Below are 20,522 nucleotides of genomic sequence, written 5' to 3' on the forward strand. Positions count from 1 at the left end.
CTTGGCCATGATGCTGCAATCCGCTGCTGTCACTGACGCCGAATGAAATAAAAAATAACGGAACCCCAACTGAATGTCACCTCCTCAAACGCTTCGCTTGCGCGTGCCCTCTCTCGCGGTAGCTTATTGTATGCTCAGTTTCAGCAAAGCTACGTGGAATGGCATTTCTAATTCCAATGTTAAATAGAAGTAATGTCCACATTTATTGATAAAATTGCTCAAGGGAAGCGAGGGGGGATGCCCGTTTTAGAGGGGGGATGATTTTGACCATTTTTTATCCCAGGGGGGATGGCATCCCCCCTCAACTCGAGTACAGATTCTTACAACACGATGACATTGTGGCTACAGCCTCTATATGAGGCAGTAGCCATAAAAAACTAATAAAATTAGAAGTCTGTAGTTCGAATTCAGTAGGTCCACGAAACAAAAATAATCGGGTGTCGGGGAAAATTCTTTTTATGACCTACACTTGAGGGCGGCACGGTGGTGTAGTGGTTAGCGCTGTCGCCTCACAGCAAGAAGGTCCTGGGTTCGAACCCCGGGTCCGGCGAGGGCCTTTCTGTGTGGAGTTTGCATGTTCTCCCCGTGTCCGCGTGGGTTTCCTCCGGGTGCTCCGGTTTCCCCCACAGTCCAAAGACATGCAGGTTAGGTTAACTGGTGACTCTAAATTGACCGTAGGTGTGAATGTGAGTGTGAATGGTTGTCTGTGTCTATGTGTCAGCCCTGTGATGACCTGGCGACTTGTCCAGGGTGTACCCCGCCTTTCGCCCATAGTCAGCTGGGATAGGCTCCAGCTTGCCTGCGACCCTGTAGAAGGATAAAGCGGCTAGAGATAATGAGATGAGATGAGATGAGACCTACACTTGAAAAATCTGAAAGGCAGTCTAATTTTAAGGAAATAATCAGACGGCTCGGCTTCATCCTCACACACGACACGCTGCATGTGTAAGAGTGCAAATTTCATTTTAGATTTTAATATCTCTTACATTTTTGCATGGTAGGAAGAATGTTTATTCAGAAGACCTACGTCATACAATATGATTTTCAGTAGAGCTCTGGAAAAATTGAAAAAATAAAATTAAAAACTACTTTCAAATAAACAGTAAGTCATTCTAATAAATAATATCATAAACATGATAATGACAAAAATAACAGTAATGTTGATGGGTCAGTCCATGAAATGGGGTTACCAAAATGTGACATAGAGGGAGTCACTTAAAACAATTTACAACTGAAAACAACTTTTATTTCCATGAAGCATTGACCATATAAGAAAATATAACATAGTTGTTAAGATAACTCCTGCTCTACAATGTATGATTAAAATCCATAAATATTCACCCGGTTGCTAATGTAACAAGGACACGAACAAGCTTTTAAAAATAAAGGAAAAATATTGATAAAATCAATTTTTTGCTTTTATTTGCTTACTTTAAACATTAACACTGAATAAGAATTCATTAGAAATATTAGTTCAACATCATAAACACTGAAAATATGAAATACCAGTATTTCACAAACTCCATAAAATCTCTTTAAGATTTGAACAATAACAACAGTCATTAACAGGAAACAGTTTCATCCTATATGGGGTAAATGAGATTATTGAATTCATTACTTTACTTAGTCACACTTGTATCTGCACTTCTCTAGAGCACGTGTTGTGGTGTGTGAGATCCCGCGAGAAGTTCTCGCGTCAGTTCAGCTGACCTAGATTGAGTAAATAGGTCTCGCAGGTTGTGAACGAACCAGGAAGTGAGTGGACGCTAAGTTAGGATGTGAAAAAAAACATCGATAATTTCTTTTATTGCCGTTTGTTTAAATTTCTTTCTACCTACATCGTTTTATAGTATATTCTTCTTTATATTAAAAACATCAATCATGATTTCAACTCGTTTTATCATTTTTTATAAGCCTGGTTTCTAACGTAACACGGCAGGACACCACAATGTTACGTTCACAACCTATTTTTAGTGGATGAATTCGAAGCTAAATAGCTTATAGAACCTTCTTAACTTTATTATGTGAGTGTCAAACTAAATTGCAAGTACCATGAAACTAATTTTATTGAAATTCTCAGAAAGTAATGTAGGTTTATTTAAGCTCAAAGTCAGCAAATATTCCGTCACAAAAAACATGTCATCCGTGTCCAGTCGCAGGGGAAGAAAATGTTTCACATTTCTTTATTTCAAAAGAAAACTTCATTTATTTATTTATTTATTTTATTTCTTCATACAATATTTATGGATAATCTGCTAAATATTTCTTTAAATCATGGAAATTAAAAGATGAAATGATTATGTAAACCCGGACCAATGAAAAGTAACATCATTTCATGGACTGACCCTGATTAAATATTAAAAAAAAAAGCCTAATTATTTACTATGAAGGAACTTTTCACCGCTCTTTTAAATTTCTTAATAGCTGACAATGATTGAATGTTATCCGGTAAAGAGTTCCAGCTGTGTAGACACGAACCCCAGTTCGTGTTGGATTTAACTGTTCTCAGCATATTTTTATTGCACGTATTGAGAAACCTGATGTATCTTCAGATACTTTAACAGCGATGGAGTTCTCTTCGGTCAGAGGTCCAGCCACTTGAGTTCTTTGAGTGCGTCAGTCGAGGAGGACCACAGTGATCAATTCAGGATTAATTTGGCCGCTTTGTTATGAAGTACTTGGAGCGAGTCCATGAGCGTTTTATTGTCCTTGTCACCCCAGACAATAGACACATAATCAAATAGAGGGACTATTAATGTCACGACAGAGTTTCCTTGCAAACAAAGGCAGCAGATGTTTTCTCTGTACTATCTGACCCTTTCCATCATCACCCTTGTGTAGGTGTGCAAGTACGATTTTGTAGAGGTCAGAAGTGGACTTTCTGCAGACTCCAAGCTACACGGGAAGTTCTGTGGAGCCGAGAAGCCGGAGACCATCACGTCTCAGTACAACAACATGCGCATCGAGTTCAAGTCGGACAACACGGTCTCCAAGAAGGGTTTTAAGGCGCAGTTCTTCTCAGGTACTTCGGTTCATTTACAAGAAAGAATGAAGATAAATATTGGAATGATTTTTATTTATTTATTTATTTGTTTGTTTTTTTACCTTCGCCAACTGTGTTGTTGGAGGTTATGTTTTTGCCTCCATGTGTTTGTTTGCTTGTTTGTTTCTGTTCCCACTGTAACTCAAAGTAGTGAACGGATTTTGATGAAATTTGGAGGAAAGGTGAGCCAATGGCCAAAGAACAATTGATTAGATTTTGATGCGGATCCAGGATTTGTTTATTTTTTTTTTACTTTTCCCAATGTAACTCAAAAAGTAGTGAACTGATTTGGATAAAATTTGGTGGACAGCTTTAATATTATCTTCGGTTCAAGTGATTTGATTTTGACGTTGATAATATGGGTTGCACGGTGGTGTAGTGGTTAGCACTGTCGCCTCACAGCAAGAAGGTCCTGGGTTCGAGCCCCGTGGCCGGCGAGGGCCTTTCTGTGCGGAGTTTGCATGTTCTCCCCGTGTCCGCGTGGGTTTCCTCCGGGTGCTCCGGTTTCCCCCACAGTCCAAAGACATGCAGGTTAGGTTAACTGGTGACTCTAAAATTGACCGTGAGTGTGAATGGTTGTCTGTGTCTATGTGTCAGCCCTGTGATGACCTGGCGACTTGTCCAGGGTGTACCCCGCCTTTCGCCCGTAGTCAGCTGGGATAGGCTCCAGCTTGCCTGCGACCCTGTAGAAGGATAAAGCGGCTAGAGATAATGAGATGAGATGAGCTTTAGTATTATCTTCGGTTCAAGTGATTTGATTTTGACGTTGATAATATGGGTTGCACGGTGGTGTAGTGGTTAGCACTGTCGCCTCACAGCAAGAAGGTCCTGGGTTCGAGCCCCATGGCCGGCGAGGGCCTTTCTGTGCGGAGTTTGCATGTTCTCCCCGTGTCCGCGTGGGTTTCCTCCGGGTGCTCCGGTTTCCCCCACAGTCCAAAGACATGCAGGTTAGGTTAACTGGTGACTCTAAATTCACCGTAGGTATGAATGGCTGTTTGTCTTGATATGTTAGCCCTGCAATGACCTGGCGACTTGTCCAGGGTGTACCCCGCCTCTCGCCCATAGTCAGCTGGGATAGGCTCCAGCTTGCCTGCGACCCTGTAGAACAGGATAAAGCGGCTAGAGATAATGGATGGATGGATGGATGGATGGATGGATGGATGGATGTTGATAATACGTGGCTTGGCGGAGATATGCACTCTAACGAGTGCCCTTCTAGTTTTGCTGTTCCCAATGTAACTCAAAAAGTAGTGAACAGGTTGGGATGAAATTTGGTGGACAGTGTCATTATGATCCTAGGTTCAAGTGATTTTGATATTGATTAATATGTGGCTTGACAGAGATATGGACTCCAACATGTGCCCTTCAAGTTTTTTTTTTCTCCCTAGTGATGTTTTGTGTGCAAATAATGAGTAAAAATTGAACTGTGTGAATGTGTGCGTGTCATCACTTGGACTCTGTTCCGATTCTTCACAGATAAGGATGAGTGCTCGAAGGAGAACGGTGGCTGCCAACATGAGTGTGTGAACACCTTCGGTAGCTACAGCTGCCAGTGCAGGAGTGGCTTTGTCCTGCACGAAAATAAACACGACTGCAAAGAGGGTGAGATTTGTATAGTATAGTATATGATATACTATTGAATCCTTTAACATTGCATGTAGATTAGGGTTGGGTAATTAAAAAAAAAATCTAGCCACAGGGCAAGTGGAAGCTTGAAGGAAGTGTGCAGCCTGTTTTCATGTTTGGTGACCTGGAAACCTTAGTGACTTGGCTGAAAAGTGGTAGCTAACATAGTGTAACAATGTATGATGGGCTAGTTATAGAAATTAATGCAGATGTGATCATGGAGCACATCATATTTGTGACCGTGATAAACATAAATAAATAAATAAAAAGTCAGTAAGTCGTTAGCCACAATTTTGGCTATTGGACATGCTATTCTGTTGTCGTATCACAAGTAAAAGATATTCAAATCTGGCTAATAAGTCACCTTCTAAACTTTGGCCATTAAATGTAGTGTCTGCACGTTGTATTGCACGTAAAACATATTTAACTCTTGCAAGTGTTTTTAGGTTCTCTAGGTGTGTTTTCTTTGCAGTTGTGCACAAAATAGAAGTGTGGGGTTTTTTTTTTTATATAAAGTCAGCAAAACACAATTGTTTCCATTTAGTGATGTGCGATTAAAGCTGGGTTTTCTCCTCTCATGATGGTCATTCTGATCTCAAGACCTGATAAATATCAGCACAGTGACTTCGTCATGTCATGTGACCTTAAATGCGAAAATTTGTTTCTAATTCAATTTTGCAAAATATTGCTTTGTTGAATCATCTGGAAAAACCACCTCATGCGTTTACAGGCATTTAGCAGACGCTCTTATTCAGAGTGACGTACAACGAGCACACACACACACACACACACACACACACACACACACACACACACACACACACACAGAGTATCTGGGGAGCAGTTAGTTGGGGGTTAGGTGCCTTGCTCAAGGGAATTTCAGTCATGGATTTTCCTGCTGGTCCAGGAAATCAAACCGGCAACCCTTTGGGTCCAAGGCTGCTTCTTTAGGTCATCTTTAGGCCTTGGCTGCCTCGTGCAAGGGTATAAACTTTTTCGGGGTTTTTTTTTTTGGTGATAGTTGAGCTTTTTTCCCCAAAAAATTCACGTTTTGATTGCTTGTGTTTTTTTTTTTTTTTTAAGTTTGCAATTTCAAATTGTGCATTAAGCAAGTTAATGGAATCCCACCCCTCCCTACTGAGAGATATATGACCGTTTTGCGTTAAACTATTTAGTTTATACCTGCATGTTCCTGATTCTGAAAGGACTGTCTTTCATCTGTTCACTGTAATGAACTCTATTACAAAAAATTAATTCTCAGCAAGCTCGCGTCTCCGTCGATGTACAGTGGTGTGAAAGTGTTTGCCCCTTCCTGATTTCTTTTTTTTTTTGCATGTTTGTCACACATAAATGTTTCAGATCATCAAACAAATTTAAATATTAGACAAAGATAACACAAGTAAACACAAAATGCAATTTTTAAATGAAGGTTTTTATTATTAAGGGGAAAAAAAATCCAAACCTATATGACCCCGTGTGAAAAAGTTAAGGTGGCTCAGTTAAGGTCAGTGTTCATGACTCCACCATAAGAAAGAGACTGGGCAAAAATGGCCTGCATGGCAGAGTCCCGAGATGAAAACCACTGCTGAGCAAAAAGAACATAAAGGCTCGTCTCAGTTTTGCCAGAAAAAATCTTGATCCCCAAGACTTTTGGGAAAATACTCTGTGGACTGACGAGACAAAAGTTGAACTTTTTGGAAGGTATATGTCCCATTACATCTGGCGTAAAAGTCACACAGCATTTCAGAAAAGGAACATCATACTGTACCAACAGTAAAATATGGTGGTGGTAGTGTGATGGTCTGGGGCTGTTTTGCTGCTTCAGGACCTGGAAGACTTGCTGTGGTAAATGGAACCATGAATTCTGCTGCCTACCAAAAAATCCTGAAGGAGAATGTCCGGCCATCTGTTCGTGACCTCAAGCTGAAGTGCACTTGGGTTCTGCAGCAGGACAATGATCCAAAACACACCAGCAAGTCCACCTCTGAATGGCTTAAGAAAAACAAAATGGAGACTTTGGAGTGGCCTAGTCAAAGTCCTGACCTGAATCCGATTGAGATGCTGTGGCATGACCTTAAAAAGGCGGTTCATGCTCGAAAACCCTCCAATGTGGCTGAATTACAACAATTCTGCAAAGATGAGTGGGCCAAAATTCCTCCACAGCGCTGTAAAAGACTCATTGCCAGTTATCGCAAACACTTGATCACAGTTATTGCTGCTAAGGGTGGCCCAACCAGTTATTAGGTTGAGGGGCAATCACTTTTTCACACAGGATCATGTAGGTTTGGATTTTTTTTCCCCTTAATAATAAAAACCTTCATTTAAAAACTGCATTTTGTGTTTACTTGTTATCTTTGTCTAATATTTAAATTTGATGATCTGAAACATTTAAGTGTGACAAACATGCAAAAAAAAAAAAAAGAAATCAGGAAGGGGGCAAACACTTTTTCACACCACTGTATGCGGTGCTGCAGATGCTGGGATTCCGAATTAGTTGTATGCACTGTAGTTACAACACTGACACATTTAAAATGAATTTTTTTTAATGTAGCGACACACCAGATAAAAAGATATATTTGTCTTATGAACATCAGTGTTGTAGTCGAGTCACTAAACCTCGAGTCCGAGTCCAGTCTCGAGTCCTCAGTGTTCAAGTCCGAGTCATTAAAGAAAATTTCGAGTCGAGTCCACTATTGATCCGAGTCGAGTCCGAGAACAAGACTCCAATCACATCATTTGACGTTGACTGTTGCTGCCTTTATGTGAAAGCATCTCTGCTACTGTGTTGGACTAACGTTCCTGCTCGACTGCCCCATTTTAGTTAAAAGGCTACAGATAAAAAGCTTGTTCATCGCTCAGCAAGCCCCGCCCACTATCAACAGGACAAATACCATGAGAGAGGGTTAACACTAGCTAGTTCATCACTCAGCAAGCAAGCCCCGCCCACTATCAACAGAGCAATGAATATAGCATGTTGCTTCCTTCTCTGGGTGGAGTCTCGCCAAATGACGATTGAAGTTCGAGGTTGTCCCCGTCGTCTCCTTGATAGTTCTACATATGGAACACACAGCAGTGCATTTTTTCCCACTGCACGAGAAGTCTGTATAAGCAAAGCGGACAATCCTAGGGGCGTTCTCTCCAGGCATTTTAGCGCCATTAATGTTAGTTTGTTCCGCAACATGACGTATGAACAGGTGAATGTGCATTCTCTTGCACAAAATTAGTATAAAAATTAATGTAGATGTAAATATCTTATGCCAAATTATTATGGCATCTCTCATCTCATCTCATTATCTCTAGCCGCTTTATCCTTCTACAGGGTCGCAGGCAAGCTGGAGCCTATCCCAGCTGACTACGGGCGAAAGGCGGGGTACACCCTGGACAAGTCGCCAGGTCATCACAGGGCTGACACATAGACACAGACAACCATTCACATTCACACCTACGGTCAATTTAGAGTCACCAGTTAACCTAACCTGCATGTCTTTGGACTGTGGGGGAAACCGGAGCACCCGGAGGAAACCCACGTGGACACGGGGAGAACATGCAAACTCCGCACAGAAAGGCCCTTGCCGGCCCCGGGGCTCGAACCCAGGACCTTCTTGCTGTGAGGCGACAGCGCTAACCACTACACCACCGTGCCGCCCTTATTATGGCATGTTACAAAAAAATAAAGAAAAAATCCGAGTCCTCGTCTCCAATTTACGAGTCCGAATGCAATTAATGTCCAAGTCAAGTCACGAGTCCTTAAAATTAGGGCACAAGTTGGACTTGAGTACTACAAGCCTGATGTCAGTGATGATTATTGAACCTATTGGTCAATCAGACATTGAATTATTATAAACTAATAATAAGTTTTTTTTTTTTTTTTTAATTTCTCTCAAGGGCTATTAAATTATACTTTATCTACTGAAGACTGGTGAACCATTACATTTTTTTTCCCTCAACATTTCACTTCATGCGTCAAGAAATCGCTTCACTTTTTTGTATCCTCTGTGGAACCTCGGATAAAACTGTAGCAGATATCGTAGCGCTAAAGAACCTTTACGGCACTCTCGAAAGCTAAGAGCGAGCCTGATCAGGGTTATTTAAAACCCTCTCTATCGATTTCAGCTCAGTGACACTAAATGCCAGGAGGATATTTATAGAGGATCCTTCCCTATTGCGGAGAGACAGAAGAGGAAGATGGGAGAGAGCGAGGAGTAGAGAATGGGAGGGTAGACAGATGGTTGGTTCAGGCTGCCAAGAACAACACTGGTTTTCAGAGATGCAGAGGGAACAAAAGAGAAAAAAAAAAGAAATAAACAGAGTGAAAGGTCTGGTTGTTGGATGCTTTGTTGACATTGCTGGTTGTGTGTGTGTGTGTGTGTGTGTGTGTCTGTGTGTGTCTGTGTGTGTGTGCTGCAGCCGGCTGTGATCACACCGTGAACAGTGTGAGTGGAACCATCACCAGTCCCAACTGGCCTGATAAATACCCCAGTAAAAAAGCGTGCACATGGGCTCTCTCCACCACACCGGGACATCGCATCAAAATCGTACGAAAAATTTTCAATCTCTCTGTACTAACACCAAAATGATTTTTGAACAGTGCTTCATAACTCTTTATACTCTCTCTCTCTCTCTCTTAACTTTTCTTTTCTCTACAATCTTGTAGCAATGCCATATCACCACAGTTCACCATTGGTGTCACTATGTATAAATACTACTATGTGGTTTGGTACACGGCCTTAAATTCTCTCTGAAAGTGTCCTGAACTCATGATCTTAGCCGTGCATGAATCCATGCATTGTTATGAATTGATACAAATAGCTTGATCAGCATTTTTCTACCACAGAGAAGCCAAAATGACATTTTACAAGCTTTGATTAAATTGAGTAATCAAAATCGTCAGCCATGTTTTTGAGCAAACTCGCTAAACTGTTGTCAAGTTTTATTATAGCTAGCTAATATTAGGTAAACTGTTGTCTTTTATTCTATCCACATTCACTGGATATGAGCAATCATGCGCTCTGATTGACTGATTGGCTACTCTACTACTAGGATATCAGCTCATGTACCGTGAGTAGAGAAAAACAAAATGGCGGCACGTGTTGCTGAACCAACCGAGGACGAAATAAAAACTCTACTAGAAAACAAAACCCCCCAAAATACAAAAAAGCAACAAAATATGGAATGAAAGTATTTGATGGTAAGAATGTACTGTATCTTTTAAAAAAAAAAATTCAAGAATTATCACATTTTTTCACAAATTGCTTCGGTCATTTTGCTGGTTTGTTTACATTCTAAGCGGAAATGATTGTTGTCGAACATTTTGTATAAAGTTTTTCATCTCATCTCATTATCTCTAGCCGCTTTATCCTTCTACAGGGTCGCAGGCAAGCTGGAGCCTATCCCAGCTGACTATGGGCGAGAGGCGGGGTACACCCTGGACAAGTCGCCAGGTCATCACAGGGCTGACACATAGACACAAACAACCATTCACACTCACATTCACACCTACGGTCAATTTAGAGTCACCAGTTAACCTAACCTGCATGTCTTTGGACTGTGGGGGAAACCGGAGCACCCGGAGGAAACCCACGCGGACACAGGGAGAACATGCAAACTCCGCACAGAAAGGCCCTCGCTGGCCACGGGGCTCGAACCTGGACCTTCTTGCTGTGAGGCGACAGCGCTAACCACTACACCACCGTGCCGCCCTGTATAAAGTTTTTATTTATCGAATTTGCAAAAAATAAAAATGCTCCGTTTCTTAAAATCCAGTGAACGTGGATAGAATAAAACAGTTATTCCACTCAATCTCGTCGTACATGGCATTTTGCCGACTCAGCACTACGCTCTTCATTGGCTATCCGCTCATGTACGACTCGAGTTTGTGGAACAACTGTTAAGTATAATTGAAAGTATTGAAAGCATTAGGCAAGTTTGGTAGCAAGCTACTCAATGTAGGTTAAACTATCGTGGTAGCGTCTTGTGTGCAATGATGACGCTTGCGTTCATCTTGATTTAACTAATCACGAACTTGATTGTATGATGTTACCTCAACAGTTTAACTCAGATTTGCTAGTGTGTCGTTTAATGAAATGAAATCCATTAATCATGTTCACTAGCAAGCTAGCGCACTTTAGCTAAACTATCAGGGTAACGTAAGGAAGGTCGTTATTGTTGGCTGAGAACTTGGTAAACTCATAATTTCTTCACCTTTGATGAATGTAACCATATCCTAAATGTACTCATTTTGTTCAGCATCTTCAAAATAATATGCAGTGGAACATGATTATTTATGCTTTGCCATGAAATGATGTCGAAACAATCAACTGTGTCCAGGCTTTCAATGAACTCGACATGGAGCCTCATTTAGAATGTGCATACGACCACATTGAGATCTACGACGGACGCGATGGGAAGGCGCCCAGCCTCGGACGCTACTGCGGCTCCAAGAAACCTCCTCCGGTCACATCAACCGGGAACAAAATGTTCATTCGGTTCTTCTCTGACAACTCCGTGCAAAAGAAAGGATTCGAGGCGTCGCATACTGCAGGTGTGTAGAGTTTTATGTTATACACAGCATTCACAGTCATGACTTATAAATGAACCATCGTTTCTGTTTGAAAGGAATCGCATTAAAGTGCAAATTAGGGTGTTTGGGGAATCTTTTTTTTTTTTTTAGGCTGTTTGAGTTGACATTTAATTATAAGGGTAATTGAAGTCGAAGAAGCGAAAACGTCCTTAATTGCAATTTTGCTTTAAGGGTTCTTGCGGCTTTTATTAAATATAACAAAGCTAAATTGATGTGTTCTGGCAGATCTGTGTAATCTGGACAGAATATCATGTGATTATGTAGCTGTATATTGTGACTGTAATATGCTTGACAATGTACTCGAGCATATATTTGTGAACTCTTGATGTCAGATAAGTCTGGCGTGTCACAATTTGCGATGTATACAGTTGAGGTCAGATGTTTACATACAGTTGTGCTCAAAATAATAGCAGTGTCTTTAAAAAGGCGAGTAAATGTCAAAATTCTTCAAATAAATTGTACTTTAATGAACACAAATGCATTGGGCATACTGCACATTCTATTTCAAAGCAAGAAAATTGGAAAAAAGTAATTACATTTCATAATATTTCACAGAAAGTCAAGAAATGTAATGTTCAAAAAAAATAGCAGTGTTGACATCTTTCTTTGGAAACTCAAAAATGTACCATACAAACTAAGAAATTCTTGAAAATTCAACTTTGCTGAGTATCCTAAACTAATATTTTGTTGCATAACCATGGTTTCTGATAACTGCTTCGCATCTGTGGTGCATGGAGTCGACCAACTTCTGGGTTGCAATACCTGTTGACCGTTGCCAGGTCAATTGTACTACGTTCCACAATTCCTCTGCATTTCTTGCTTTTGCCTCATGAACAGCATTTTTTATGTCAGCCCACAAGTTTTCTATGGGATTGAGGTCCGGGGATTGTGCTGGCCACTCCGTTAGTTGGATGCTGTTTGTCTGGAACCATGATTTTGCTCGCTTGCTGGTGTGTTTGGGGTCATTGTCTTGTTGAAACACCCACTTCAAAGGCATTTCCTCTTCAGCATATGACAACTTGACTTCTTCCAGTATCCTGATGTACCCAAACTGGTCCATGATCCCTGGTACACGGTAAATAGGACCAACACCGTAGTATGAAAAACATCCCCATATCATGATGCTTGCACCACCATGCTTAACAGTCTTCACTGTGTACTGTGGCTTGAATTCTGTGTTTGCAGGACGTCTGACAAACTGTCTGTGACCCTTAGACCCAAAAAGAACGATCTTACTTTCATCTGTCCACAAAATATTACACCATTTCTTTTCAGGCCAGTCAATGTGTTCTTTGGCAAATTGTAGCCGCTTCAGCACATGTCTTTTCTTTAACAATGGGACTTTGCGGGGGCTTCTTGCTGGTAGATTGGCTTCACATAGACGTCGTCTGATTGTACCAGTACTCACAGGCAAGTTTAGATCTTCTTTGATCCTCCTGGAGCTGATCATTGGCTGAGCCTTTGCCGGTTTGGTTATTCTCCGATCCATTCGAGAAGTTGTTTTTCTTTTTCTTCCTCGTCTTTCTGGTTTTGGCTGCCATTTTAAAGCGTTTGATATCATTTTAGCTGAACAGCCTATAAGTTTCTGCACTTCTTTTGTAGGTTTTCCCCTCTTTTATCCATTTCTTGATTAAAAGCCGCTCTTCATCAGAACAGTGTCTTGAACGACCCATTTTACTTGGTTTTTCAGGACCAATGCAGGACAGCCAGCATATGCAATGTCAGTTGCCTTGATCCTTAAATAAGGACCACCTGTTAACATCTTTTTTTTTTTTCACAAAATCAATGCCCTCTCTAATTGAACTCACCACTGCTATTTTTTTGAACACACCCCTTTCAGCTAATCATTCAATTTCACAGAATCGGTAGCATGCACGGCAGGCCTGTTGGGTCTGTTGGTTTTCTATACCTTTACTATACCCTCCAGAAACTTGTTTGCGGTGTAAAGGTTGAAATTTTAACAAAAACAGTGATTTATCTTGCTACTGTTGAGGGACTGCTATTATTTTGAACATAACTGTACATACTGTCTTCATGGACATAAATGTTATGGAAATATTGGGCTTTTGTTGATTTCTTTGAGCCATTCTTTTTCTGTGACAGAATGATTGTACAGCATACATCTTTAAGAGAAAAATAAACATAAGAATTTGGCGCACAAGTTTTAATTTAGTTTGGGTTTTCTGAAATTAATACTGACACATACTGGGTCAAAAATATACATACAGCACACCTAATATTTGGATAAATGTCCTTAGCAAGTTTCAACTTGACCAGATGCTTTTGGTAGCCATCAACAATCTTCTGGCAGAACTGGTATTTGCGGTCATTGTCCTGTAGAAACACCCAAATGTGGCCAAGTTTTACCTGTCTAACTGATGGTTTGAGGTTATAGTGAAGAATTTGGAGGTGATTCATTATTCCATCCACAATGAATCATTTCCACTGACAGCAAAACCACCTCAGAGCATGATGCTACCACCACCATGCTTAAAAGTTAGTACAGTGTTCCTCTGTACTGCTAGTCATTGTGGCCAAACAACTCAATCTTTGTCTTACGATCATAAAACTTTCCTCCTGAAAGCTTTTTCTTTGTCCATGTGGTCAGCTACAAACTTTAGTTAAGCTTGAAGGTGTCAATTTTGGAGCAGGAGCTTCTTTCTTGAATGACAGCCTCTCAGTCCATGGTGACGTAAATCTCATTTGACTGTAGACAGTGTTCCAGGTGCTTTTAGTTCATGGTAGGTCTTGATGAAACGATTTCTGAGGGTGATGGTTTGGGTTTTCTTCCATCAAAGTGGCTTAGCAAAGTGGCTACACCTTCAGTAACTTTGTACTGAAGTACACTTGTTTGAACTGATGATTTTGGATTCTGCAATTGGTTAGATGACTCCAGTAGACGTTCCTGAGTTGTGTTGATTTATGATTCTCAGATCTGCACTGAGCTCCTTGGCCTTTCCTATTGTACTGTGTGTTGTGTTGGTCAATCCAGTGAGTTCTGTCAAACAAACCCCTTTTTATTTGTGCTTTTATGTTGCCTCAGAGAAGCAACCAGCTGTAGTCAATCATGATCACTAACAGGAAGTTAAGAGGCCTTGGCAAGTTAAGACATTTTGGAACTTTCAGCACCACTGAATTAATAATCTAAGTGGACATAAATTTTGATGATTTTCAGAGAACCCAAATTAAATTAAAACTTGCACACCAATTTCTTGGTTTTATTTTTGATCAAAGATGTATGTTCATATGTACAATCATTATGAAAAGAACCAAAATCATTGAAAGCCCAACAACTGTGTATATAAAATATACCACAGATCAGTGTTGTAGTCAAGCCACTAAACCTCAAGTCCGAGTCCAGTCTTGAGTCCCCAGTGTTCAAGTCCAAGTAATTTAAAAAAATTTGAGTCGAGTCCACTATTGATCTGAGTCGAGTCCAACACTCCAACCGCGCCATTTGACGGTGGCTGTTTTAGCCTCATTAACATTAGTTTGTTCCTGAACATGACTCATGAACAGGTGAATGTGCTTCTCTTTGTCAGGGAGTGTGAAGTATTCTGTCAGAGATGGTTGGGAGACGGATGTAAGTGCAGAAGGTGTGTTAATTAATACAAGTGAAGACAGTAAACAATCCAGAACGGCAGGCAAAATCGTAAAACGTTGAAACAGGCAACAGGTCGAGCGAGGCACAAACAGGCTATCGTAGACTCGGCAGAATCAAAGACAAGAAACAGGAAATCAGGGATCAGGAAACCAAACAAGGAAATAAGGCTCGGTAACGTGTCAGCAACGCAACTCAATACTTTGCAAAGTAAGCATGTTTTCACAGTTTTTATATTGGTGTGCTGATTGCGCCTTAATCTTGTGCAGGTGTGAGTCGTTTACGGCACACACGCGAGAGTCCGCTTGGCACGCGCGCTGTCCGGAGCGCACCTGAGAGTCTATCTGTGTGACACTCTTCCATGAAATTAGTGCAAAATTAATGTAGATATAAATATCTCATCTCATCTCATTATCTCTAGCCGCTTTATCCTGTTCTACAGGGTCGCAGGCAAGCTGGAGCCTATCCCAGCTGACTACGGGCGAAAGGCGGGGTACACCCTGGACAAGTCGCCAGGTCATCACAGGGCTGACACATAGACACAGACAACCATTCACACTCACATTCACACCTACAGACAATTTAGTCACCGGTTAACCTAACCCGCATGTCTTTGGACTGTGGGGGAAACCGGAGCACCCGGAGGAAACCCACGCGGACACGGGGAGAACATGCAAACTCCGCACAGAAAGGCCCTCGCCGGCCACGGGGCTCGAACCCGAACCTTCTTGCTGTGCGGCGACAGTGCTAACCACTACACCACCGTGCCGCCAGATATAAATATCTTATGCCAAATTATTATGTCATGTTACAAAAAATTAAGAAAAAATCAGAGTCCTCATCTCCAATTTCCAAGTCCTAATGCAGTTAATACACAAGTCCAAGTCATCAATGCTCAAGTCAAGTCATCTCATCTCATCTCATTATCTCTAGCCGCTTTATCCTTCTACAGGGTCGCAGGCAAGCTGGAGCCTATCCCAGCTGACTACGGGCGAAAGGCGGGGTACACCCTGGACAAGTCGCCAGGTCATCACAGGGCTGACACATAGACACAGACAACCATTCACACTCACATTCACACCTACGGTCAATTTAGAGTCACCAGTTAACCTAACCTGCATGTCTTTGGACTGTGGGGGAAACCGGAGCACCCGGAGGAAACCCACGCGGACACGGGGAGAACATGCAAACTCCGCACAGAAAGGCCCTCGCCGGCCACGGGGCTCGAACCCGAACCTTCTTGCTGTGCGGCGACAGTGCTAACCACTACACCACCGTGCCGCCAGATATAAATATCTTATGCCAAATTATTATGTCATGTTACAAAAAATTAAGAAAAAATCAGAGTCCTCATCTCCAATTTCCAAGTCCTAATGCAGTTAATACACAAGTCCAAGTCATCAATGCTCAAGTCAAGTCATGAGTCCTTAAAATTAGGGCACGAGTCAGACTCAAGTACTAAAAGCCTGCCATAGATAGATAGATAGATAGATAGACAGACAGACAGATATCCATATCACAAATGCAATATTCTGATAGCCTACTGATAACTGATGTTTTTAAAGCTTCAGTATTTAACTTTTGATTTTGTCTCCAGAGTGCGGAGGTCAGTTGAAAGCTGAGGTGAAAACCAAAGACCTCTACTCACACGCCCAGTTTGGCGACAACAACTACCCCGGTGCGTCGGATTGCCAGTGGGTGATCTCAGCTGAGAAGGGCTACGGTGTTGAGCTCATCTTCCAGACGTTTGAGATCGAAGAGGAAGCCGACTGCGGTTATGACTACATGGAGCTGTTCGATGGAGCCGACACCAAGGCTCCAAGGCTCGGCCGCTACTGTGGATCAGGGGTACGCACTCGAACACTCTGTTTGGAATATTGGTACAGTGTAAAGTATAAATGAAGCGGATGCAATTGAGTTTTCAAGTAGCCATTCATATCACCTTTTCATGTCAATTATAGCAAAGGAATGGACTTTGAGAAGAAGCATTATAGGTGTTCATCATTTTATGCCCATATTTCCTGCATTTCTCATAACACGGGGTTAGTTCCTAATCAGCCTTTTGATTGGGCATTTGAGAAAAATGTCCAATGAACAATTCTGTACAATCCATAGCTAAGGGAATAATAATTGCGTAAAGAGGAATTAGTGTGAAATACAAGTTGGGGGAAAAAATAATGCCATAGCAAAAGTGCTCTTCGAGTTCATATCTGGTTTATGTTGAAGGTAAAGCGCCACCTAGTGTACAGATGTCCTCGAGTGACAACTGTGCATTAAAGAAACCAGTCAGTGAGAGAAAATGCATCTTCAGTAACATCTTGCTAGTTCATGTGGAATAATGTGTGCAAAATTCCATATTTATGGAACTGAGCTTCTTTTAGACCTAAAGTTGAGAAAACATGCAAAGTTTTCTCTTAGAAATACACATACACAGGGCTTGAAATTTGGGACAAACACTTACTTCAGCAATGTGTATTGTTGCGCGCCAAACATCACATTAAAAGTTGAGTTAATGCGGGAAGCATGGCAGTAAACCCCAAGCCTCGTGTTTTATTCTCTCTCCACAAACACGACTCAAGATAGTCCAGTTCAGGTGGATTTATTATGTAATGCCCTTCAGCCCTTCAAGCTGAATAAAGAACAGCAGGACTTTCCGCTTCCTTTCTCAGTAGCTGTGAGGTCGAGCTAATAAGCGTTAAGTGGCACTACGCCAAATTTACAGCAGTAAGAGGGAAGGAGAAATGAGGGTCTGAACTCAATAGGTCACCCAGCAGCTTGATATTCATTTAGCTGGGTTTAATAATAAGGACTGCTTGTCAGGGTGATGGCTGTGTTTGCTCGATAGGGGCTGTCAGGGGTTGAAGGGTGACGGCAGGTTGCGCTGCACTCTGAGGCCTGGAGCCATTAGGAAAATATGCTTCTTAACTAAAGAGTCGTTTAGCTAATGAGGTGTAGAAAGGTGTGGGAGGAAGAGCACCAATTCATTAGATACATATTAAGCAATCACGATTCTTCCTGCTGCAACTATCTGCTTAGTGTTAAGATGGAATAAATATCAATGATGTTTGATCTCAGTAAGCATTTCAGCTGAAAGGATACTGGTATAACGATCTACTGTTAAAAAAAAGAAATGGCTATAAACATTCGACATCATTGATCAGAGGTCTGGGGTGGGTTTGCCAAAAGCCTCTTAACGTTAAAGGGATAGTTCGGGATTTTTGACATGAATCTGTATGGCATCCCCATCGATAGTGTCGTGCAAACACACTGACTTACCCCTGACAGCATCCTGTGAGTCCAGTTCTTGTCCAGTTTTGGTCCAGACGAAAGTAGTCCGGCAAGTTTGTTGGGGTCACGAAAGTAAAACGTTTTTCGTCTCAAAACAGTATGTGTTCAAAAGAGTGATATATTTGCATCACAAAACTGTTGTCAAATAAAAAGTCAGACCTCGAAATCGCTTGGTGGTATTTTCTCTCCCTTCTCATCACTGCGCGCTGCCGGCTTCATCCAGCTGCGGCTCCAGCTTCAAGGATAAGCTGGAGCCGCATAAGTAGGAGTCCCGGCGGGTGGTTTGTATTCGATTCGTTTATATCCCGACCTTGTTAGCTGTCAAATTTATGTTCATGGACCCGGTAAGCTGGTAAATATTTATTTTTTTCTTTACCAAATTCTAACAGAAAACGAGAGCGCCCGAAAGGGAAAACCGAGAAACATGGCTGAATCCTGAATGACTCCTATTTGTATAAATAGGGCACTACATAGGCAGCAGTGGTAGTTTCTTTTTCCCTGCCATGGAAGCGCACTTGTATACTGAGGAGGAAAGCAATTTGCATTACAGCCGTGAGGCGGCTCTTCTCGGTTTTCCCTTTCGGGCGCTCTCGTTTTCTGTTAGAATTTGGTAAAGAAAAAAAAAATATTATTTACCAGCTTACCGGGTCCATGAACATAAATCTGACAGCTGACAAGGTCGGGATATAAACGAATCGAATACAAACCACCCGCCGGGACTCCTACTTATGCGGCTCCAGCTTATCCTTGAAGCTGGAGCCGCAGCTGGATGAAGCCGGCAGCGCGCAGTGATAAGAAGGGAGAGAAAATAGCACCAAGCGATTTCGAGGTCTGACTTTTTATTTGACAACGGTTTTGTGATGCAAATATATCACTCTTTTGAACACATACTGTTTTGAGACGAAAAACGTTTTACTTTCGTGACCCCAACAAACTTGCCGGACTACTTTCGTCTGGACCAAAACTGGACAAGAACTGGACTCACAGGATGCTGTCAGGGGTAAGTCAGTGTGTTTGCACGACACTATTGATGGGGATGCCATACAGATTCATGTCAAAAATCCCGAACTATCCCTTTAAGAGCATCTTAACTAGGAGAGAGTGTGTTCATTGTGATGCTCACTCTACCATTTAACAATGATCTTTGTGCTACGATGCTGTTGGGAAACCCACCCCAGATTGTTAATAGTTATTATACCCCCTGCAAACAAAGGCCCTGTCCACACGGCAACGGATTCAGGTGAATCTGATAAAATTTTTTATCGTTTCGGCCTGGCGTCCACACGGCACCGGCGTTTTGGGTGCCCCAAAACGATATTTTTTGAGAACGGGTTCCAGAGTGGAAAAATCTGGCAACGGCGCTGTTGCGAAGTCGTCTGGATGAGTAGAACGGATTTGTTTACGATGACGTCACAACCACATGACTAGAACAAGCAGCACTCTTGCGCGCATCATTCGTAACAACAACAGCAACAATGGCTTTTAAATAATTATTTTAAATAAACAAGTAACTGAACCATTTCTTGAATTTCTTTTTTTTTATTGGATAAGACTGCTTTTCAAAATGTTCACACACGATAAGAAAATTAAGTTATATAAAACTATGCACACTAATAAAACTAATTTGTACACCCAGAAGGCACGATTTCCTCGTGTAGTCGCAGCCATCTTCTTGTTGTTGTTGTGTGTTTGTTCCTGTGAGTGCTTCACGCCGGGTAGAAGAAGGGGTTTGTGCGCATGCGTCCTACTTCTTCTATTGTTCTGGTGTCTCCGATGGGACCGTCTTACAGCGCACGTAGAGGTGTGGCATGTGTATTGCATCGTTTTCAGCAAGCGTTGCGTTGCCATATGTACCTGATATTTTACTGATCCGTTGCCCATGTGGACGCGATATTTTTTTTACCCGCTAAAAAAAAAAATCTCGTTGCCGTTGTCGTGTGGATGTAGCCAAAATTTGGTGGGGTATATAGGAATCACCCTGTCCGTCCTTCCGTCCGTCTGTCCATGCGTCTCGTAAGCGCAACTCCTCCTAAATGGTTTGACGGATTTTTTATGAAACGCTACACAGTTGCAGTATACCACCTGAAGGTGTGCATGAAGGAAAATAATCCTGATCCGATGTTTCAAAGGGGAGATAATTCAATTAATTGAATATGGCAATATATGATGACAGGCTCGTAAGCACAACTCCTCCTAAACAGTTTGATGAAACTTGACACAATTGTGGTATACCACCTGAAGAAAAATAATTCCGAACCAAGGTCTTAAAGATACTTATTTTCTTACATATGTCATTATCTGGTGATGTGGCTGGTGTTCCACTCCATGAAATTGTACCAAATGGATTTAGCCCGTGGCATGGTGGTGTCGTGGTTAGCACTGTC

General features: G+C 41.7%; 1 protein-coding gene across 1 annotated transcript in view; it reads left to right on the top strand.

Moving 5' to 3' along the window:
* bmp1a (bone morphogenetic protein 1a) overlaps positions 1 to 20,522 on the top strand; it is a 169,187-nt gene that overhangs the window by 139,386 nt on the left and 9,279 nt on the right. Inside the window, exons 15-19 of the mRNA XM_060931318.1 lie at positions 2,842 to 3,022; positions 4,520 to 4,645; positions 9,077 to 9,204; positions 10,997 to 11,210; positions 16,448 to 16,698. Of these exons, the coding sequence (XP_060787301.1) occupies positions 2,842 to 3,022; positions 4,520 to 4,645; positions 9,077 to 9,204; positions 10,997 to 11,210; positions 16,448 to 16,698 (900 nt within the window). The remainder of the gene's footprint in view (positions 1 to 2,841; positions 3,023 to 4,519; positions 4,646 to 9,076; positions 9,205 to 10,996; positions 11,211 to 16,447; positions 16,699 to 20,522) is intronic.

This window comes from Neoarius graeffei, chromosome 10, assembly GCF_027579695.1.
Source record: "Neoarius graeffei isolate fNeoGra1 chromosome 10, fNeoGra1.pri, whole genome shotgun sequence".
Lineage (NCBI taxonomy): Eukaryota > Metazoa > Chordata > Actinopteri > Siluriformes > Ariidae > Neoarius > Neoarius graeffei.